Consider the following 17,817-nt stretch of genomic DNA (forward strand, 5'->3'; position numbering starts at 1 on the left):
TCACGGACTCGTGGAGCCAATTTGAAAGAAAATAGAGTTCTTCCTTCCGACGCCTTGCTGCATATCTGCTTCGATCAAATTTGGGGACAGCGAGACGCGATGATCGTGCGCGGTTTGCATTTAATTTGTTGCGAAATTTCTGTCAATAACTCACTTTTGTGTCATCAGTTTCAGAAACAATCACTCGCCTGAAAATTAGCAACGTAGTAAGTTCATAGGCACAGCTGACATGGTAACGTGCCTCTGACTGGACGATGCCGATTTTCAGACTACGCTCAGAGAATCCGAAACTTTCCACACAAATGAGTGATTGACAGAAATGTTGCAACAAATTTAATGTTAAGCGGGCACTCATCTCGTCTTATTGTCGCCTAAGCTCAGTAGCAGAGAGTAATTTCGCAAACATTTTACTATCATCGTTTGCGTATAGAAAACACACAACAATGAAAAAATGCGTAGAGACTCAATCCAATGGGTAAAATTATTAGGCATTGGATCGACTCTCTACGCATTTTTTCATTATTATGAGTTTTCTATATATGCATTTTTTTTGTAAATGCGAACACTGTTACAGTGAATTATCTTACCGATGTTTTTCTTAACAAAAGCGAATGTGTTTTGATTAGAATAGAATGAGTTTGATGGTTTTGGGGAAACTACTATGTGGTAATGAAGAATGGGAAATGAGCAATGTAAGCAGACAGCAGGTGATTTAAGATTAAATGTTACATCTTCACTGCAAATAAAACCATAAGTGTGTCATAAATTATACAAACAAAACAAAATCATGTTTGTTTGTTTTGTTGTATGTGGGCCACGTCTAAGACACACAACAAAAGTTCTGTTTCAGTCTCAGCTAGATGTCACCTCAGATGCCACCAGAGAACACCATTTCCACTCCAAAATTTCATTTTTCGCCTTGCGAGATGGGAAATCCCCCTCTCGCGCTCTCCCCCATCCCCTCGTTCGCTACGCTCACTCGCTGCTCGGTCGCTTCGCTTCCACGCAGTCCACCTGGCTAATTTCTTAAATTACCGGGCTACTTTCAAACATAAGGACAACACTGCCCAACCATGCTACAGCTGTAGCTAGAAAACAAAAAAGATGCACAATTTTCTTGTCACAAACCTGGAGTTAAAACTTGATGTTCTTCCTTTCTGTAGGAGTCTGTAGATACAGTACAGCATATTGATCCCAGTAAAAAAGAAGTAATGTACAATCCACAGTATGAACAGATGTTTGCTCCTCAGGTAAGGAACTCTTCCTGCAGACTGTTTTCACCAATTTAGAACCATTCTTTTTAACCTGTTCACCCCAATTCCTTGTAAACAGGTCCAAGATCACCATTGATAACGATGGGTTTGGGTAAAACCATGGTGGTGAAAGGGTTAAGGGTGGGGATTTAGCCGAGCAGCTTTGATGGTGATGTCTTTGCTAGGAGACTTGGTGCCATATGTTGTGAGTTGGAATACGATCAAGAATTTAACAAATTGTCTAAAGCCCATATTAGCATTGTATTTATTGCTTTGATTGAGTTTCTGTCTGATGTATGACAGCAAGTATTTGCGAGAGAGTGCTTCATGAACTCTACATCATGTGGGTTGACTTGTGGTCAGAAAATTATAACAACTTAACTCGGCAGCAATAACAACGCAGTCTACACACGTACAGGCTGAGTTGACAAGCTGTACACTGTGTATCTCAACATGTTTTGGGGAGTAGAACAAGAAGAAACTGTTGTTGACATCAAAAACAAAAATAGTGAAAAATCAAAAGTTCCTGCTAGTTGTCTTCTAAGTTCTGCAATATGTGAAGTCTAGTTTGCTTGTCCTCATTAAGAGTATCAGTAAGTCTTCTCACACAAGTTGATTATTACAATTTGTGTATTGGCACCAGTAAAATGGCAATTTCTGCAAACAAAATTTTAGTTGAATGAATGTGCAAGTGACTTTCGTTTTTCTTACCAGGTTGGACCAGAAAATCCATTTAAGACCAGACAGCAGGCAGCTGTGAAAAATTCGCTAGCTGGATACATTGAACCAGCTCATTTTAATGAATTCACATTTGAAAACCAAAGGAGGACGTTCACAAGTTATGGTGAGCTATATTGACTTTCTGTATACTGGTCACCTTGTGTCCTTACAGCGCCCTCTACAGGTTAACTCACATAGACGGATGTTGTTCTATACATTGCCAGAAACTAAGGGACAACCTAATATGTTGATTGTACTGTCATTGTGTATATCTACGTATGGACCTTAAACATGGTTGTTCCAAGGCTGACTTCCAGTGTTCTAAATCACTATTATGTAGAATTTGTTTGTTTCATGACCATTGTAATAGTACATGTACGTTAAGTTAGAATTACCCAGCCACTTTATTGATCACTCACAGATGACAATGCTTTGGCAGCACTACATGCATTTAAAGTGTTAAACTACAAATATTTGAAGTCACTCAGTCACCTAAAAATTTTCCAGTAATCTATATAAGGGAAAACATTAAAAACAAGTGTGTCATGCATGATTTAATAGCCCTGCACAGAGCTTGCATTGCACCTTTGTTGTAGGGCCATCAGAAAGAAAATCTGCAGATTTCACTTCACAAACTTAACCAATTACATTTGCATGTACATCATACTCGTATACTTCTGAAATGCACGCAAAATGTGCCGATAACCCAGATGATACAGTTAAACAGCAAAAACATAAAAAACCTGACAGTATGACTATGATAATCTTTTTATGCATATTCAATGTTGCACCCAGTTCTTTGGAAAACATAGGAAATATTGAGTTGTTTTGAAATCTTGATAGCAGGCTTGACCACTACCACGTGAAAAGTCATGTCAACACGACTGTAAAATGAGTATGAAGTAGACAAGAATTCCAGAGCCACAAGTTCAATGATTCAAATGTTGCATGTAGCGCCCTCTATAGGTGCATATCACTCTCATCAGCACTGCGGGTGGAGGGACTGTGTTATAATTATATGAGATATGGGTGAGTGAAAACTGTGCAAAGTAGCTACCCTGAGCAGACTAATCATTTCTTCTTCTAATAGATCTAACCGTCGCAGACTGTCTAACCTTTGATACAAATGTGAGCTACCTATATCATAATGTACCTACTTACTGTTACCAGCCGATGTAGCATACAGTGTCATTGATTATTTACTTTCAAATTGTTGAATATGTGATCTCCAAGGAATAAAAACTCAGTATGAAAAGCATAGCGCTGATGAGTCTACAACTTGAAAAAAGACCCTGGCCACATCACCAGGGGATGGGATGCTTGCCTTAACAAAGACACTGCATACATGAAATTTTTATGCTTAAATATGATGGTGAAAATATGATTTGAACTTCTCCCCGACGCAATAAATTTCTGAAATAGTGTCTGCAGCTTCAACTTCTGACAGAATTTTAAACAAATACGTTTCAAGACCAAATGTGAATGGTGATCTATAGCCTCTTAGTATTTATTGCTCGCAAGATTACTTCCTTCAGGGGACTGTGTTTAACTTTGCTGATGCACGCAGAAAGTTAGTGCTGTAAGTGAGACTGCCACAACTGAAGTCTTACTGAATCTCTTTAATTCAAAATGAGTAAAATTGAAAAAGTCAAATAACAAAAATGATTTCTCCTTCTGAGAGAGCAAACAAACTGTCAAAGTCATCAGCTACTATCCATAGACAGTAAAGTTCGAAAAATTCCTGGAAGACATATTTTATTCAAAAAATTATTTAATACACAATTGAGCGTTGCAATAAAGATTCGGTTTCACCAAGCATAGGAAATGCTAGCAATAGAAGTGCATATTTAGTGCTGCGACATTCCTATCAACATCTGTGCAAATAGAAATGTTATGAATGATGATGAAGAGTATAGCAATTCTATTCAAATACTCTTCTAAGTCAGATGTTGTTGAAGTCAAACTGCAAGTACAGTATCTCACAATGCTTTTGGATATTCTTTGAATTCTACCCATTAAACAGAGTAGCTAGCTTTTTCCAAATCACAATAGTATACATTTAAGACATGATTGACAGGTAAAAGTACACAACTGCATTTACTTCATGTTTAGGTAGAATGCGGCTCGGGGACTCTCAGACTCTCATGGTGCACGTTAATCTAGAATCTGACACGTGCATTGTACACGTTGGCAAAATAATCTGTTTTGACCACTGAGAAATGTAGAAGAACCTGTATTTTAATTTTAGAGCAAAATCATGTCCTCTGGCAGTCACTTTGTAACTGTTTTCACAGAAGGATATGCTTAGTTTTGATTTCGTGTCTAACAGAGATGTTCTGGGTTTGCAAGAAACAGACAAAATACTGCCCAATCCAGTGATTTATTCCTTTGCAGCAAAATGAGACATCACAGCCAGCATGCCTGACCACAAATTTTTACATCTGTCTGTGAACATTTTAACAGAATACATCCAATGTCAAACTCCAAAAAAGGTCAAACAAATGAAACCGTGAAGTTGACAAAGAAGCAGAAGGGTTGGAACATAGGAAGTGGAAGAGTTGGACAAGGGGATACAGAAAAGTTTAAGCCCCACTAGCTGTAACTCTTGAAATTTGTTGACCACAAAATATCTTCCTATTCTCTCCTGGTTTACTCTGAACTCTACCCTCTGAATGGATATGGGTTTTTTCTGCATTAGGAAACCATTGCTTTGTGAAACATTTGACAAGTAAATTCAAATTTTAATGGTCATTTTGATTTCCCACCATTTTCAAAAATTGGTAATATTACATGGGAAAAGGAACATACAATGTTACAGTTGAAAACATTCACCAATATGCAAATACATCTGACTACTCTGTGCAGTTTACGTGAAGATTTCACTGCAGGTATGCAGTGTATCCACGGTTTTTTCTTTTCCGCATCATGGGTTGCGATTTAATGTTTTGGTAAACAGCTAATTACAGTGTAATCTTTAACTTGTTAAAGTAAGTGTATACACACACCTAAATTGGTACATTCTCACAAACTTATTTTAGCTTGAAAGTAAAATCACAAAAATAATGCTAAAAGATACACTCAGTGTGACAGTTTTTGGACGACCTCAGTTTTCGGACATTTAGTGATATGCTGTTAGTTACACTCACTTCGCTCCGTTTTCAAGGTCATGTGACCTCATATTAGGTCAGGTGACATTGTTGTCCCGTTTTCGATAGTTTTTTTGGTAGAAGCTATTGAGGGCACTACGAGCGGCGGTAACAAATTGTCGTCTGACACTGCGTCAGTGATACTGTCAACATACTGCCGTCAGGTCAAAGTAACTGAAATTTTGACTAAAGTCCTGATTTAGCATTGAATTTTGAATGTGGGGGAGAATAATGATGTTGAAAATATTCTTTCCATTGTTCGCTACAATTGCATGTAGTTTTAACGAAAACTGCGCAGTTGTTTCGGGAAAAAAGTACATTTAATGAACGTAAGAAGTGTACAAGTTTTCGGACAGAAAATATTTAGCATAATCGTGTGAACGTAGTAAGTGACTTACTGCGTAAAAACTTGACAGGTAAATAATTCCATACGATGAAATATACTCGCTATTTTTATTAAATAATGCCTATGCGATTCTAATACAAACAAAATATGCAATGGAAACAATTATAAGTAATACTCACTGAACAAAGTTAGCGAAGTTAGCCACACGGTACGATACAAGGTGCCGAAAGCAACACACACAGAGACAGCCCGTGTCCGATATCTAAGCGCTATACACGTCAAAATATAGTTGAGTCGTCCATGGATTAAAAACATAACTAATTATCATGAAATATTCTTATGTACAGTTTTCTAAACACATTGAAATTAAAAATCGGTGGTTTGAAGTTTCAAATTATCAATACTTAGCTCCTAATCACATTCCAAACACAACGTCCGATTTCTAGGATTGCAGTCCGATTACTACACCGTCGACATGGGGTCAAAACTTTGGCAACTTTGACCCCGAAATATCACTCCCGTTGTGTCAACTGAGTTTGAGGATAACCGCAATAATGTTTCGAAAGGTATGGTAATAAGATTTCGTATTGCTGGTCATTTACGAAACGACTTTGGGCGAAATTTACTACCCTGTCCAAAAACTGTCACACTGAGTGTACAGCTTGTGGCTTTTAAACTTTCTAATCAGTGTCTCAGATCAAACTGTACAGACCATTTGCAACCTAACATATTTAACACCTAACATGACACTGGCCTCACAGTGCAACTGTCACAATTGTCATCGGACCCGTATGCCACTGTTGGTGTACTGATATTTGGAGTTCAGTGCTTCTGACAACCATAAGAGTATAGGGAGTGGGGGGGAGGTGTCGCCCCAGGATTCTTTTAACTTTAACTGAAATAATTCTGGAGTTCTAGAGCAATGTGTTCTAGCCATTTCTCTGTCTTTTCTAGGTAATTCAGGGATGTAGGAAATAGCCAAGAGCTGGGAAAAACAATTGGCTGTTGGCTAAAATTTGCCAGTTATGAAAATGATTAGTTTTGTAAAAAGTCAGGGGCACATTTTGCACAAATTTAATGTTCTCATACACTTCATGCAACAGCTGTATACTTTTATTTTTGCCAACTGTAACCTACATTTTCTCCATCCGTGTTCTTCCATTAGCAACTGAGCAGCCCCTTTCATGCAATGTGTATCGGGATAAAGCTTATAAGTCAGTGTTTATCATGCAGCACTGCCTATCTGACTAGTTTGATGAAAGATGAAAGTTGAACTTTTCCCTAACCTGCATCAAACTTTTCCTCTTCCTGCATGAACGTTTTGGTCTTCGTGTTCATGCTATGTGTTTCCAAACCTTTACGCTCAGATATAAGAAATTACACTCAGATGTGCCCACGGCCACGTCTTACACAATCAGTAATTTGTAGATATTGAACACTGGATTGGTTTTTAGTATTAATGCACTACTGATAGATGCTGTATGAACAATGCCACCAAATTTCCTTCAGGAGACTAGCTGAGTTGTCAATCACATCAAGAATATAGGTTCTCTGTTTCATTATAATTGTCCCCACGGACACCGTCCGGGGGGACTTATAGGTTTGGTCATGTCCGTGCGTGTGTGCGTCCGTGCGTGCGTGCGTCCGTGCGTGCGTGCGTGCGTCCGTCCGTTCACACAGATATCTCAGACATGCCCAGGTCAATTTCTTTCAAACTTTGCACAAGGATAGTACCCTATCCCATACAGATGCACGTCGATTTGTTTCACAATGCGATTAAATTTGGCCGTGTTAGAGGACTTTTTAGTTTTCACCTCCATAGACTCCCATGTATAAGGCAGTCTCCATAGACTCCCATGTATAAGGCAGTCCATAGACTCCCATGTATAAGGCCAAGAAAATAAAAATTTAGTTTCTCATCGTATTCATATTGCAAAAAGGATGCAGTGACACAGTTTTTAGTCCCAACGGATGAAGTCCAGGGGGCTTATAGATTGGGTCATGTCCGTCCGTTAGTCCATCCGTGAGTCCATCTGTTAACGACAGATATCTCAGATATTTTGACAAAATGTCACGTGACCTTGGTGACCTTTGACCTCAAATATATATATTTGTCCATAACTCAGTAACCACAAGTGCTACACCCTTCATATATGGTATGATGGGACAGCTTATGACGCCACATACTGTACCTCATTAATTATGCACATATCTAATTTTGAGCAAGCCAATAGAGCTAGAGGTCTGATTTTTGGTATATAGGGATAACTTAGCAATACAATTTTTTGACAAAATGTCACGTGACCTTGGTGACCTTTGACCTCAAATATACATATTTGTCCATAACTCAGTAACCACAAGTGCTACACCCTTCATATTTGGTATGATGGGACACCTTATGACGCCACATATTGTACCTCATTAATTATGCACATATCTAATTTTGAGCGAGCCAATAGAGCTAGAGGTCTGATTTTTTGTATGTAGGGATAACTTAGCAACACAATTTTTTTGACAAAATGTCACATGACCTCGGTGAACTTTGACCTCAAGTATACATATTTGTCCATAACTCAGTAACCACAAGTGCTACACCCTTCATATATGGTATGATGGGAGACCTTATGATGCTTCATACTGTACCTCATTAATTATGCGTATATCTAATTCTGAGCAAACCCATAGAGCTGGATGTCTGATTTTTGGTATATAGGGATAACCATAGGATAGAAATTTTTTGACCAAATGTCATGTGACCTCGATGACCGTTGACCTGAAATATACATTTATGTCGATAAATACGTAACCACAAGTGCTATGTCCTTTATATTTAGTAGGGTGGGAGACCTTATGACAACACATGCTTTACCTCATTAATTATGCACACATCTAATTCTGGGCAAGGGAATAGAGCTAGAGGTCTGATTTTTGGCATATAGGGATTAATTAGCAATACAATTTTTTTTCAAAATGTCATGTGACCTTATGACCATTTGACCTTGATTATACATATATATGCATAACTCAGTAACCACAAGTTCTATACCCTCCAATTCTGATAGGATATTAGACCTTAAGATGTCACATCTTGTACCTCATTAGTATGCGCATATGTATTTCTTGCCCCATCTGTATTGCAGAATTTTTAATCATACATAGACCCATTTTTTGAACAGGACTCTATCCTCTCTGAGGACTGGTCATCAAAGTACCCATGAATAAGTGGGGACTGTGTCATCATCGATGACTTGTTATAATTGTAGCAAGCACCTCCATCACTCCATCAGAAAAATATTACAGAGCCAAGTAAAAATCAAATGTTGTTGTCACATACCGAACACTTTTGAAGGAAGTGAAAAACGACCTTTTTTGCAGCAAGAGAAGAATTGGAGACTCGGTAGATGATTCAAGTAATCTGATGCACCCATTATCCTGATTGTTTCTTTGACATTATCAAAAGTCGTGTAATAATAAATTGGTATATCTGTTATCCTAAATATTCGTTTCACATTTTCAAAAGTTGTGCTGTCAATCACGTCAAGAAACCATAGATACCTGTTATCCTAAATAAATTTTTACATTTTCAAAAGTTGTGCTGTAATCTACTTTTATTTGTGTTTTCTCTGAGTTCCCTCATTAAAGGTATACTGTCACCTTTTCCAAGTTTGCCACAGTTACCATGGAAAGAGAAAATCTAACCAATCACAGATTTTAAGCGGGTGGCCGCTTTTTAAAAACAGCGCCCTCACATGGACATTTTGAATACAAAGGAACGCCCCTTTGACCATATATGGGCATATTTAGATTACAGGTGACTGTATACCTTTAATAAGTGATGAGCACCCAAACTGCTACACAGAACATGTGACAGCGGAATTTGCAGCTACTTGAAGCCAGAGATATACCGGTATACGGTAGTTGAAAATACACACAAACCCTGTCCGACCTACCCTACCCTACCCCTACCCTAATGGTGTAGTGATGGTACTGAAACCATAGACCGTCAAGAAAAATGGGACAGGTAACTGCTGTTGTTTCTTTGTACGATCTAACTTGGAATATATTAAGTTTCTTTGCCAAGCTGTCGCCGACAACAATACTTCGTTCATACGGTACATTTAATCTCCATCCCTGATCTTCCATTAGCAACTGAGCAGCCCCTTTCATGCAATGTGTATCGGGATAAAGCTTATAAGTCAGTGTGTATCATGCAGCACTGCCTATCTGACTAGTTTGATGAAAGAAAGTGATAAGAAAGTTGAACTTTTCCTTTTCCTGCATCCAACTTTTCTACTTCCTGCATAAACGTTTTGGTCTTCATGTTCATGCTATCTGTTTCCAAACCTTTACGCTCAGATAAGAAATTACACTCAGATACGTCTACGGCAACATCTTACACATTCAGTAATTTGTAGAAATGGAGCACCGGATTGGTTATTTGGCAGTAATTCACTACAGATATATGTTGTATGAACAATGCCACCAAAATACCATCTGTAGACTTTCTTAGTTTTCAATCACATTAAGAAGCCACAGATAGGTTCTCTGTATGTCAGAAAAAGAAGTACAGAGCAAAATCAAAATATCAACTGTTGTTGTGACACATATGATACCAGTAATCTGGTATACCCGTTTATCCTAATTATTTTTTTACATTTTCCAAAGTCTTGCTGTAATTTACCTTCATTCTATATCCATTTTCTCTGAGTTCAATTGTCAATTATTAATGAGTAATCAATCTGCTACAGAGAGCATGTTAGATTGTGACTGTGGACTTTGTGACTTCTTGAAGCCACGGATATATAGTTGAGAAACACAAATCCTGACCGACCTACCCTACCAGTTAAGTGATGATACTGAAACATACTTACTCATTTATTTATTTGAGCCTTAAATCAGTTTGGTTTCTAGAAATCTCACATTTTCTCATTTTACATTCTCTCCTTTCCTTTCTATACTTACTCATTTATTTGAGCCTTAAATCAGTTTGGTTTCTAGAAATCTCACATTTTCTCATTTTACATTCTCTCCTTTCCTTTCTCTGCAAACTTTACATATCGTGACGAAGCTATATGACTTGGTGTCAGCCCAATTCTAGCTGTTTAGTTACTTGCTACAAATTTTTAATTTTTCTCTGTCAAACCACTTCTGTTCACTTTTAAAGTCATAGTGTGTACCATGGTTGTTTTTTTTGCCTAAGGTAGTACGCACCTCAAAAATGAAAGACTTAAACTTTTGCTCATACCTTCCTCAACACTTTCCAAATCGCAAATAATAATTTGGGGTCACCATGCAAATTTTGGTACCAGGGAAACAAATTATCCAAGAGTTACTGATATCTGAAACTCAAAATTGCCGCTGTCCGTGTGTTAACTCTATGGAGAAAAATAAAAATTTTGATTTTCGAAAAACTAGGAGGTTGGAAAGTTTTCTTACTTCAAAATGACCCCCCCCCCCCCCCACAAGTGGTAGATAAGAAAAGAATCGTAAAAGTTTGAGAATCTAAATATCTGTCCCTGAGGTGCGATCTACCTTAAAGGGACAAGGTTATTTATCTTACTACCGTACTCGTCTGAGTATAAGCCCCTGCTCGTGTATAAGCCCCCCTACTGATTTCAGAGGATTTTTGAAAATGCATTACATCCGTGTATAAGCCCCTACCCTAGTGTAACTCGAAGACAGAAAGATTAGGAGAATATATTTGGTCATTAAACTTGGTAAAATTACTTTTAGATAATAAAGAAACTATTAAAGATGTTAAAACAACGGGAAACTGGAGTTCCCTTGACAGCATCGTAAGAAAAATGACACGTTTTTCCAGTACTTTCTTGATTCTTTGACCCTGCTCACCCCCATCGCCTAAATGGAATAGTCTCACTCACGTCCGCCATTGTTTACTTTCATTCAGGACCACGGTGTTTTCGTCCTCTAAACATGCAGTTTCTTTTGTTTGAAGCAATTATCCTTTCATTTGTGAAGATTTTTGCCTGGTGACTATTACAATTTTCACTGCTATGTTGTTGTTTTCACAAGATGTAGACAGTTTGATACTGGAATATTGAGTTGCCTTTCCGTGTAGGCAATGCATGCCAGTTCACATTTATACACTCAGTGTGACAGTTTTTGGACAGGGTAGTAAATTTCGCCTAAAGTCGTTTCGTAAAGGACCAGCAATACGAAATCTTATTACTATACCTTTCGAAACTTTATTGTGGTTATTCTCAAACTCAGTTGATACGACGGGAGTGATATTTCGGGGTCAAAGTTGCCAAAGTTTTGACCCCATGTCGATGGCGTAGTAATCGGACTGCAATCCCAGAAATTGGACGTCGTGTTTGGAATGTGATTAGGAGCTAAGTATTGATAATTTGAAACTTCAAACCACCGGTTTTTAATTTCGATGTGTTTAGAAAGCTGTATATAAGAATATTTCATGATAATTAGTTATGTTTAATCCATGGACGACTCAACCATATTTCGACGTGTATAGCGCTTACTTTACCGCACATGGCTGTGTGTGTTGCTTTTAGCACCTTGTATCGTACCGTGTGGCTAACTTCGCTAACTTTGTTCAGTGAGTATTGCTTATAATTGTTTCCATCGCATATTTTGTTTGTATTAGAATCGCACAGGAATTATTAAATAAAAATAGCCAGTATATTTCATCGTATGGAATTATCTACCTGTCAAGTTTTTACGCAGTAAGTCACTTACTACGTTCACAGGATTATGCTAAATATTTTCTGTCCGAAAACTTGTACTCTTCTTACGTTCCTTAAATGTACTTTTTTCCCAAAACAACTGCGCAGTTTTCGTTAAAACTACATGCAATTGTAGCGAACAATGGAAAGAATATTTTCAACATCATTATTCGCCCCCACATTCAAAATTCAATGCTAAATCAGGACTTTAGTCAAAATTGCAGTTACTTTGACCTGACGGCAGTATGTTGACAGTATCACTGACGCCGTGTCAGACGACAATTTGTTACCGCCGCTCGTAGTGCCCTCAATAGCTTCTACCAAAAAGCTATTGAAAACGGGACAACAGTATCACCTGACCTAATATGAGGTCACATGACCTGTAAAACGCTATCGATACTGAGCGAAGTGAGTGTAACTAACAGCATATCACTAAATGTCTGAAAACTGACGTCGTCCGAAAACCGTCACACTGAGTGTACTGTTGATCAGCAGCATACACGACGTCTTTCTTTCAAGTTTGGGGTTTTTTCAACGCTGAAATTTCACCAAAATGTCACTTCTGTATTCAGAGATTGTGTAATCAATTTCTTTGGATGTGTAAGTCGATTTAGAAAGCGATAGAAAGATCGAGTGGTGTGAAAAAAATCGTGCATTAAATTAGCATAAATTAAGCGTCAATGGCAGATAACATGGGGTTGCTCGAGTATAAGCCCCTCCCCTAGTTTTACCTCTGTTTAGTGTTGCCGAACCCGGGGGCTTATACTCGGACGAGTACAGTATTCTGTGATATAAAAAATATACAAAATCGCTCATTGCACAAAATGATGATGATATATAAACTGCAAAAGTGTCAAACATTACCCTTTTTGCGGAATGCGAACAAATTATTTTGTTTGTAACCTGCAGGCAAAATGATCTTCTCCCATTTCAACTTGCTTTCCTTTGACAAGAAAACATTGTTCAATGTAAGTGAAAACCAATCCTCGATCTATATGAAAGGCACCGTCAAAAAACTGATGACAACACTTATTTTTGTAATCTTACATGCTTTCACGTAAGCACACTTTTCAATAATGTTGTATGAAAATTTCGACGAGAAGCATCGTTCATAAATTGAAAATTGCTGTCAATCAAACGTTTTTTTTGCAAACCAAAGCGCACATCTCAAGCAGATATTTAATCCCTATCCTTGCTAGTTTTGGAAACAGATGTAAACAATGCCGGGCTCTTCTCCAGATGGAAGTACCGGTAGATGGTTGATCAGATGCATAGGAGGCGATGTCGCAATTTACATTTTGTACTTTGTTGAAAAAGAAAGCGTGACTGTTTTCACTGTTGCAGTGAAAGTATCATGCTATTGGTACATGCTGTTCCAGTTATGAGGCCAAAATACCAGATGCATCTGTAGCCTCCCTGACTTTCCAATTACAGGTTAATACAGCAGCCATACATTTTCTGTGCCATTGCAAATGTAGACAGTTCCTTTGCCAAAAGTATATTACTGAGAGAGATACATGTAAACATATTAAATGTTGTGCGACAAAGCTAATATACCTATTATCCTAATCATTTTTGACCTTTTCAAAAGTAATGAGGCAATTTATCTTTATTTCTGTTTTCTCCGAAGACTCTGATTCTAACATAATGATCATTTACAAATGTGTACACTGCTGCTTTGAGTATGATTGGATGAGTCACTCTGATGTACCGGTATATTACCTTAGAGCCTGTCCTTATGATAGTACGCGCCTTGAAAGTGAAAGTCTTAAACTTTTGCTCAAACTTTCCTGAAGCAATTTTTCAACCATTTTCTTTCAAAATCAAGAATAAAAAATCGGGGGTCACCGTTCAAATTTTTGTTCCAGAGAAACAAATTACCCGAGATTTACTGATATTTGAAAATCAAAATGGCCGCCATCTCTGTGTTAACTGTGTAGAAAAAAATAAAATTTTCGATTTTCGAAAAACTAAGACAGTGAAAAGTTTCCTTACACCAAGAGCTTTAAAATAAACCCCTCAAGTGGTAGGAAGGAAAAGAAAGTCTTGAGAGTCTGAATATCTGTCCTCAATGCACATTCTACCTTAATCCACTCTTCAAACTCATTTTTTAATGGGAGGAAAGTGTGATAAAATATTGCCTTGAGTATTTGCCGTGACACCTTTTTGAAATGAATAGATCTTCAACCTTGACTGCCCACGCAAAATCTGAGTGTCAAAACCTGCCATGAAATGCCTAAGACATCATGTTTCTGTAACTGGGAAAAGCAAAGCTGCGACATACTGACATTATTGATGGGAGGTACCATGCAGCAGGTTATCTCTGTGATCATCGTGATTAAAAAGAAACAAAAGGAAACGTATAACCAGATATTTATCTTCATCTATTTATTTATCATCATCGATGGATAAACAGGTGCTACCGTCATTGTGTAATACATGGCAGCATGATTAGAGTCAGATTACAATGCAATGTATTACTCAATTATTTGGCTTGTAACTTTTGTTTCTGTTTGTACCTAAACGAAAGTTCAAAATAAACATCAGTTTAATCGTCCCTGTCTTGTAATTAAAGAAAAGTCTCATGTCATTTACCAGTATTCATCAAAATGTAGACGTCAAAGGCCTTGAAATAATTTTAACCCATTTGTATTTAGTCTGAACTTGTGAAGGACCATCAATTTTCCCGACAGACCTGAAGTTTCTCCGTACTTTTACAGACCTGAAGTTTCTCTGTACTCTTTGTCCTTCTGGCCAGTAGTTCATTCTCCTGAAAGTCAACATTGATGGTATTTTTCTTTATTTCTGAATGTCTCATTGTTTACAAACCTTCATATTCAAAAGGAAAAACAAACTGCTAAAACACATGGAGGTGTATAGCTTGGAATGGTCTCTTTTGAGTGTGAAGAAAGAAACATGTTTAGCATTCATTTTCTTCTGTTAACTAGATTACTCCCCCCCCCCCCCCCCAATTTCCTTCAAACAGATCCAAACTCACCATTGATAACAATGGGTTTAGGCCAAACCATATTGATGAAAGAGTTAAACTTTTAGAGATCCATCAGCTTTAAACTTCTGTAATAGGTTTTCTTGCCATCCGGCCAGTATGCACATTAGAGGTTTTTTCTTACTCCCAAAGTCATACAGGTTTGTATCAGTATCCATAGCGTTCATCAAGTCAATACTATACAGCTTGTATGTGTACAATGCCTGATTCAGTAAATTCCCCACCAGATATGAACTCACATACTGGTACACAACATACCGTACAATATTGAGTGACCTGGCAAAGAAGTTTACATCCGGCATCCCAGACATCTTGGCTACAATGTTATTGCTGACGGTCAAATAGCCTGGATAGGAATTCAATTGTCAATCAATAATAACATGCACATTGTACACAATTGATGCGTTAGAATGGCTAGATTTTTACCTCCCATTTGCCATACATATATGGCAATTGGGAGGTTATATGGTTGAAAAAAGTCTGTATGTGAGATGTCTGTCTGTATGTATGTATGTATGTATGTATGTATGTATGTATGGATGTCTGTCCGTCCAACGCAAAAACTCACGAACCGCTGCACGTATTAAGCTGATTTTTTGTGTAGTGATGCTAAATATGGTGTAGATGTGCCGTTGTTAAAATGAACTTTTTAGTCTCATAGATATGCAAATGAGGTAGAAAAAACAGCGAAAATGGTCAAAAATCAATAACTCAGGAACTACTCATCTGATCACTGTCATATTTGGGTTTCAGGTACCTTAGGCCTAACTCATTTAAACATATAGATTTGATGTCAATATTTGATGCTTTCTATTTTTAATGATTTTTTTCTTTCTTTTTTTGCCATTTTAGTAAAAAATCTTTTTCTCTTAAACAAATGGTTGGATCGCTTTAAAATTTGGCATGCAGGTGCCTTGTGATAACTCAAAATAGAATTCATCAAAATTATGGCAAAATTTGCATATTTTTATTTTTGGGCAATTTTTGCCATTTTTGGTTAAAAAAATCTTCTTTGAAACTGTGTATGCCATTACTTTCTAATTGGATGTGCAGGTTCCTAGGAGTGACCTGAAGATGACTCTGAACTCAGCTGAAATTTGCAAATTTTGTGGTACTTTTTGTCATGCTTTCAAATTTGGTACACAGGTGAAATGTAGTAGGTCATTCATTCAAAGTCAAGTACTGCCTGTTGAATGAGCAGATTATGATTGTGCTGTTCCAGGCTGAGGTGCTATTTATAGGAATGATGCAATGTTAGACGGTAATTGATGTTTTAACTGAATTTGACTGACACTGTATGTAACTCTTGTACTGTATAAACCCTATCATTCACCTCCCAAAAAATAATTAATATGATTTTAAATAATTGAATTAATTAGGAAATCAACAAAGCCAAAAGTAATTTTAGTGTAGAATTATCAGAAAAGTTCAACTTTTTTGACAGTTAAACGTGAAATGCTTACCATCTTGGAGGATTAAAACATGTGAAGGCAACTTTCCTGAATCCCAACTTTGACATATTCTGAACTGTCATATATTGTGCTCTGTATGTTATCTAAAAGAAATTGCTCATAATAGTTTGTCATGATAGGTGGTCAAATAAATAGAGATAGAGAAAGTTCCAATTTCCATTTATGGTTGACTTGGTAAGGATAAAATAAAATTACTTTTTGAGGAAAAAAATAGAGTGGTCAATTAAAAGAGTGGTAAAGTGATAGGGTTTTTATGGTAAAGCTGGGCTGTAAGATTCCTCATGTGCTATTTATAGCAATTATGCAATCTGTGTAAACAGTGCAATGAAAATGTTACATGATTCCTTATAATGCTTTTGATGACCTTGAACTTCTTAAGTTGCAAACATTTGTCTCTTCAGTGTGCTTTCTCTGAGTACCTACAGGCTCAACTTATTCAACAGAACATACTTGCAATGTTAATTTGAAAGTTAAAATGTGCTTGGTTAATAGGATGAAAATACTGATAAAGATAGCCAGCTGAAGATTCTTTATAACCTGACAGATATGCTGTTTTTTATGACGTAAATCTTGATAAGCAAGTCTTGTTTACTTTAATTAGAAAGTAATTAACTCTCTTTTATATTATTACAAGCAGTAGTATTAAGTTGAACAAGCTGATATTGACAAGTTGGTCGGCTGTTGGAGGTTAAAAGCTGTAACAATAAATGTATGCATGTATGCATGTCTATCTGTTTGCCTGTCTGTCTGTCTGTCTGTCTGTATGTATGTATGTTAGTTAGTATGTGTGGATGTATGTCCGTCCACATTAAAAACTCCTAAATCGCAGCACCTACCATCTTAGTATTTGGTGGACAGATGCACCCAGGGGTGGAGATGTGAATTTGTTGAAATAAACATGTCAAAGTCAAAAATATGCAAATGAAGGGGAAAAAAGGAAAAATCCTGCAAATTGCTAAAACTCTGTAACCACTGGCCAGATTTGGTTGAAACTTGGTATGCAGGCTCTTTATAGTGACTTTAATTAGATTTCTTCAAATTATGGTGAAATTTTTACAGTTTTATTTTTTGGGCATTTTCCCCCTTTTTTGGTAAAAGAATGTCCTACTCTGAAGCTGCTCGTCCCATTGCTTTGAAACTTAGTATGCATGATCGAAGGGTTGACTTCTGTT

The 17,817-nt window shown here is 37.2% G+C and overlaps 1 protein-coding gene across 1 annotated transcript in view; it reads left to right on the forward strand.

The window, feature by feature from the left end:
- The window catches only part of LOC139141922 (pre-mRNA-processing factor 17-like), a 39,500-nt gene that overhangs the window by 2,083 nt on the left and 19,600 nt on the right, over positions 1–17,817 (forward strand). The window contains exons 2-3 of the mRNA XM_070711686.1: positions 1,164–1,250; positions 1,968–2,097. Of these exons, the coding sequence (XP_070567787.1) occupies positions 1,164–1,250; positions 1,968–2,097 (217 nt within the window). The remainder of the gene's footprint in view (positions 1–1,163; positions 1,251–1,967; positions 2,098–17,817) is intronic.

Source organism: Ptychodera flava, chromosome 10 (assembly GCF_041260155.1).
Source record: "Ptychodera flava strain L36383 chromosome 10, AS_Pfla_20210202, whole genome shotgun sequence".
Taxonomy (NCBI): domain Eukaryota; kingdom Metazoa; phylum Hemichordata; class Enteropneusta; family Ptychoderidae; genus Ptychodera; species Ptychodera flava.